This window comes from Halyomorpha halys, unplaced genomic scaffold (genome assembly GCF_000696795.3).
Source record: "Halyomorpha halys isolate HHAL.00 unplaced genomic scaffold, Hhal_1.1 Scaffold50.1, whole genome shotgun sequence".
Classification (NCBI taxonomy): Eukaryota; Metazoa; Arthropoda; class Insecta; order Hemiptera; family Pentatomidae; genus Halyomorpha; species Halyomorpha halys.
Window position 1 is genome coordinate 675,346 of NW_027106849.1, and position 5,357 is coordinate 680,702.

The 5,357-nt window shown below is 33.4% G+C and overlaps 1 protein-coding gene across 1 annotated transcript in view; it reads right to left on the minus strand.

Annotated features, from left to right (window-relative positions):
• LOC136795234 (proton-coupled folate transporter-like) overlaps positions 1-4,268 on the minus strand; it is a 5,498-nt gene extending 1,230 nt beyond the window's left edge. Inside the window, 1 exon segment of the mRNA XM_067045153.1 lies at positions 3,356-4,268. Within this exon segment, the coding sequence (XP_066901254.1) occupies positions 3,356-4,250 (895 nt within the window). The 5' untranslated portion in view covers positions 4,251-4,268.
• Between the last annotated feature and the right edge of the window lie 1,089 nt (positions 4,269-5,357).

Below are 5,357 nucleotides of genomic sequence, written 5' to 3' on the forward strand. Positions count from 1 at the left end.
TATATATATATAGTCAGTTGCAATCCACAACTCAGCTGAAGGACGAATATTTCTTGTTTTGATCATAAATAGTTTAAAGTTAATCTTTTAAACGGTCGATTACCATAAACTTTCAAGTATAAGTCTTGCATGAAATTAATAAACGAAGGTTAGTTTCTAACTGAAGTTTAATGAAAACAATATTTTCCAAGTAAGATTACAGCACTGAATTGCTTCAACGAATTGTTTTAAGCAAGTGAGTTTATTTATTTCTTGAGTATATTATATAGCTATTCACTTGAGCTATTTTAATAATGAATTGGTACAAGGGTATGTGTCCATCTGCAATCGTGTATAGTGATTAAAGGAGAAAGATGTTTTGTTTTATAGCTCTGATGGATAGGATAGGACCAGTACTGAATGCGATTTTAAATAAAATCGGATTCATGATATTCATAAGGCATGATACCATCTAGTGGCATTAATCCACTAATAAAATTATTTACTAAAAGAAAATCTGATTGTATTATACAATAAATATAAAAGTAAAATATAGCAGTTTTATGATATTGATTAGTAATTTATTAAGTTTTACTGCCTGTGACGGGTTAGGTAGCATGGCGTCTGTGAAATTCCCCTTTCATGCATCCAGTTTCCTTCACGCATCAGTTAAAGTAAGGGATTTTTCTGAAAATGCCTTTCCACCCCCTTTCAAGAAGAAGAATTGTCCAAGTAAAAGGGGTGCCCAGATATACCATAAATATGTCGGCTCCAAAGTAAAATTGCGGTTTCATTGTTGTTAATTTCGGATTATATATGAAAAGTACAAATTTTACCAATTGACCAGATGTATTTAATTAACTGAATAATATCCGAGATTTTGGGATAACAAAGAGAAGAAAAAAAAAAACCTCACTTGGACGGAAGTTACTTTAGTTTGATGGCTGTGAAGAGTATGCGGAAAAAATAATAAATATAATATTTGTTTATCTACTCCACTTCCTTTCAGCAAAAAATATAGGAAACAGATTGCAGCAATTCAAAGCTGCATAAACGTAATTAGATAAAATTACAGTAGAGATAATAATAACCTGTTACCAAGGTCATTAAATCCCTTAAATAACCTTATAAATAAAAACCTATAAAAATTTGTATCATTTCTGGCTGAAATTATAACGAGCAGTCTCAACAATAAATTTGTCTAGGTGACAATAAAGCCTGATTTCTAATGATTACCAACCATTTTTTTTGCCTTACTCTCCGATTTTATTTGCGATAATACTAGATATTCAAACAATTTTTTTTTTCTTCATAACCCCTATTTCTGGATTTCATTTAAGGTTTTTAGTATGAATATATATTCTGGTTCTGCACTGTTTCCTTCTTCTGTAGTGGCCTACATTTTAAGGAGTTTTTGACTTGTATTTTTTGTTGTAGTGGGCATTCTTCGAACTTTATAATGTGCTGGGGCACACATTGCTTCACATCACTAAAACTTTTTTCCTAAATTCGTGTGCTGGCACGTCGTTTCTGAGTTTTTATCAGGTTCATTGGGGGGGGGGAGGGAGGGCGAGGGGGCGCTGGTTTAATTTAAGTGTGGAACCTTGCGCAAACAATAATTTAAAATTTATTATAAAAGTGTGTGCAGTGATTTAGCTTCCACAGGTATAAAGCTGTCATACCAACGATTATGGACACGTAATCGACTGGACAGTAAACGTTTTATCTAACTCAAAATGAATTTTTGAAATTGGAATGGTATGGACTAAAATTATAAATATTTAAATTATAATAAACAAATATTGAATTTTTGTTGAGAAAATCAATTCATATGGACGTGATAGCCAAGAGCATTCTCTTCAGCTTTACACATTAGCCTCGATAAAGATTAGAGTTATTAACTTATAAATTATTATGAACAAAATAAAAAGAATTTATCAAATGCCTCTATTAGTGATCAGGAAGGATGGCGTTATCGGAAAAATATAATAATGGTGGTTATCTGTTATTTCTGTTTAATCAGGAGGTTTTAACTGCTCAAAATAACCGGTTATTTAAACAACTAGGTTACGATTTTTTGCATTTTTTTAAAAGTAATTCTTTCTTTCATATGAGAGAAAGCAAAAATGGAATAAATAGTATTTTTTCTTTAAAACTTAAAAGCTTTTGGAAATATGGTTTCAATTGCTTGAAATTACCGGTTCTAGTGTTAATAAAGGGAAATAAAAATGGAATAAATTGTTTTTCGGTTTTTCTAGATAAAGGAAAAATATACATGTGTGTGATTTTTTTTTTGTTTGGTTTTGTTTTAATAAATTCAATTTATTAGGACATGATAGTTGAGGAGAGGACTTGAGTAATTGGTTCAAAACGTTGTGGATTCGATGACTCTTGAAACTCCCACTCTAGGTGTTTTTAATGGAAGACTTAAGTAAAAAAAAATCTCTAGTTCTTACAATAATAATATATTGAACTACTATTTCTATACATTCAAAAACTGTGGGTGATAAATATATATATATATATTATTTACTTCCTAATATGAATATTAAATGAACTAGTTGCGATCGCCAAGCGCAATTTGTCAGCTGTTTCAAAAATAGGCTTACTTCCGCAGAAAATTAGAGTGGGATATTATTTAAGGTTTTTTTCCCCTATAGATTTCTAATATGATAACCTGAATATCATAGAAAAAGAGAACTTTTTGAGTCTGCTTCAAACTAAAGCAGTTCAGATGAAGATTATATTATTAGCTAAAACTAGATATAATAGCACTCTAGAAAAACGATTTTTAAAAACTGACTTGTGCTACAAAAAAATCCAGAAGTCAGTTTAATTATATTTCCTTTAATTTTACGAGGTACTGAATCCGAAGTGATCAAACAAAATTTACGCATGCGACTTGGTACATTAAAAGAAAACACTGAATTTTAGTCCTTTTTTCTTTGTTTTTCACTAGTAATTGGAAATTTAGGGTGGAAAAATTAACTAAACGTTAAATAATTTTAAATTGATTAAATTGGCCACAATTTGAGCTCTACCGCAGCTCTGTCAGTTTATTAGTTTCCGAAATTCAGCACTATAACAAGTTATAATGTAATCTTATGGAAAATACAGTTTTATGAGTAAATTTGTTGAAGGAAAAGTTGTTGAAAATCTACTTAGCCTTGATTCAAAGACAGGTCCAATGGTGGATTCATAATTAGTAACGAGCGAAACATTCAATTTATATTGAGATGAGAATTTGAAGTTAGGGTTCAATGTTAGGCTCATGTTGATTAAGCTATTAGCTATATAATATTTAAATCCTTAATTTGTATACAACTGTTGTATTATATATATGAATAATACAAATAAAAAGGTAAAAAAAACGTACCATGTAACGGTCCGAAGATCACAATGACAGCGAGCATAAGAAGTGAGACTCTCATTCTTCTATTGTGGGCGCCTTTCTTGAAGACGAAGGTGATCGTATCCTTAAGATGACCTGGGTTGAAAAAGTCTTTCAAGAAACCGAAAAATCCCAGTTTCTGTTCTAGTTGAGCCTGCTTCTTTGTTGGCTTCCTATCCTCTGGGAGAACGAATAGGCAATACAAGATGCTAAACGACGAAAGCGAAGCCGAAAGTGAGAACACCCCGTAAAAACCGATATTCCTGTAGAGGATACCCGAGAGGGCCATTCCGATCGGCACACTGAATGATGTACACCCGCTGACTATTGCTACCCTCCAGGTCCTGTCTTCAACGGAGGTCCTGTCTGCGATGTACGAGAAAATGGCCATAACCATCGTCATCCAGCCTCCGGTGATGGCGGGGAAAATAGCTTCCGTAAATCCTGCTACCTCCATCGGGAGTTCGTAGAAATAATAGGTGCATATGATCAGTCCTGTATGTGTCAGGATCTCGCCGACCATAGGTACTAACATGCAAGGTCTCCTTCGGCCCCGACGATCTGACCAAGAGCCAAAGAAGAGGATAAGGACTGCTGGAATTGAAGACTGTACCAGAGTTTTCCAGATAGACATCGAAGCCACAAGTTTTTGAATCGTCTGCTCTTCTGTGGTGTAGTTTGCCGTATCTCTGCGGTCAAGGGCCGAACAGACTTGGTCACTATAGTTGAGGTTGACCCGGCAAGCTTTTTCGAGATTAAGGTTCTGAGTGGCCAAGCCAGCGACTACGCTTCCGAGGATGTAGGTAAAGAGCATCGGCTCCACCGTCATGTTGGAGACGATGGAGCGTAGCGTGGACATGAGACCCTCTCGCTTGACCATTTCGTTATCGTCTGCTGGTCTAAGACTGACCGCAGTCCCCCCTCTTTCCCCCCCGCTCTAGCTTCCCACCTAGGCAGCTTCACACGGGCCCTATTAGTTACGTAAAGCTAACCTTCATTTGTTACTCGGGGACAATCTGCGACTGTTTCACCTAAAAAAGCTAATGACTCAACCATTAGATGCCTAGAGCGAAACGAAATTTAGAACACACTGGGAATACCTTCTTATTCAATATTGGTATGTCAAAAAGCAAAGCAAATTAACATAAAACTAACACCATTTCAATCATAACTAGAGCAGATATTAATTTATTTAAATATAGACCACCAACAAGCTAAATGCGGAATGAATAATACGTATAAACAAACACACACATTTATGAAGTTTGTGAAATTAATACTGAACCTATCACTAATATCTAACTATAAGAGCGATTTATACTAGCGCTATCAGTTTGTAAGGTCTACAGCTCATAATTAACTTTTAACAATTAACTAACGATACAATAAAAAAAATGAATCACTATGGGGACTGCTCAGTATGGTTGCACATAAAACTATAAGCTCAGCTATTTATTTTAATAAGGATATTAAGCAAACATTTTTTAAGAGTTAATTAAAATATTATGATATTGTGAAATTGTTTACCTTCAAGAATATTAATTTTTCCAAAATATCATTAGCTCTCTAAAAATTAAAGGTTTTATTAAGTGGTACAGCATATTTTATTTGAACATGCCACCGTTTCTTCAATTATTTTTATTTCAAAAATAATCATTAGGAAGATAAAGAAATGTTGCAATATTACAAGCGGAGGCTGTGCTAATTTTAATGGAACTCTTTTTTTTTAAATTGGACTGAAAAGTAATCGACACCAAAGTGCCCGATGTGGTGACAATAATAAATTATATAATATTTTTTTAAATAGAAAAATAAGTTTATTTTTATTTATTTATTTATTGATATTTACAACTGTATAAAAAATACAACCAGTAAATTTGATCATAATGACATAATGATATGATACAGAATGTAGAGAAACTACCCAGTAGTAGAACTCTAAAAACAGTTTACAATATAAGGTCACGAGGCCATCTTCTTTTCAGGC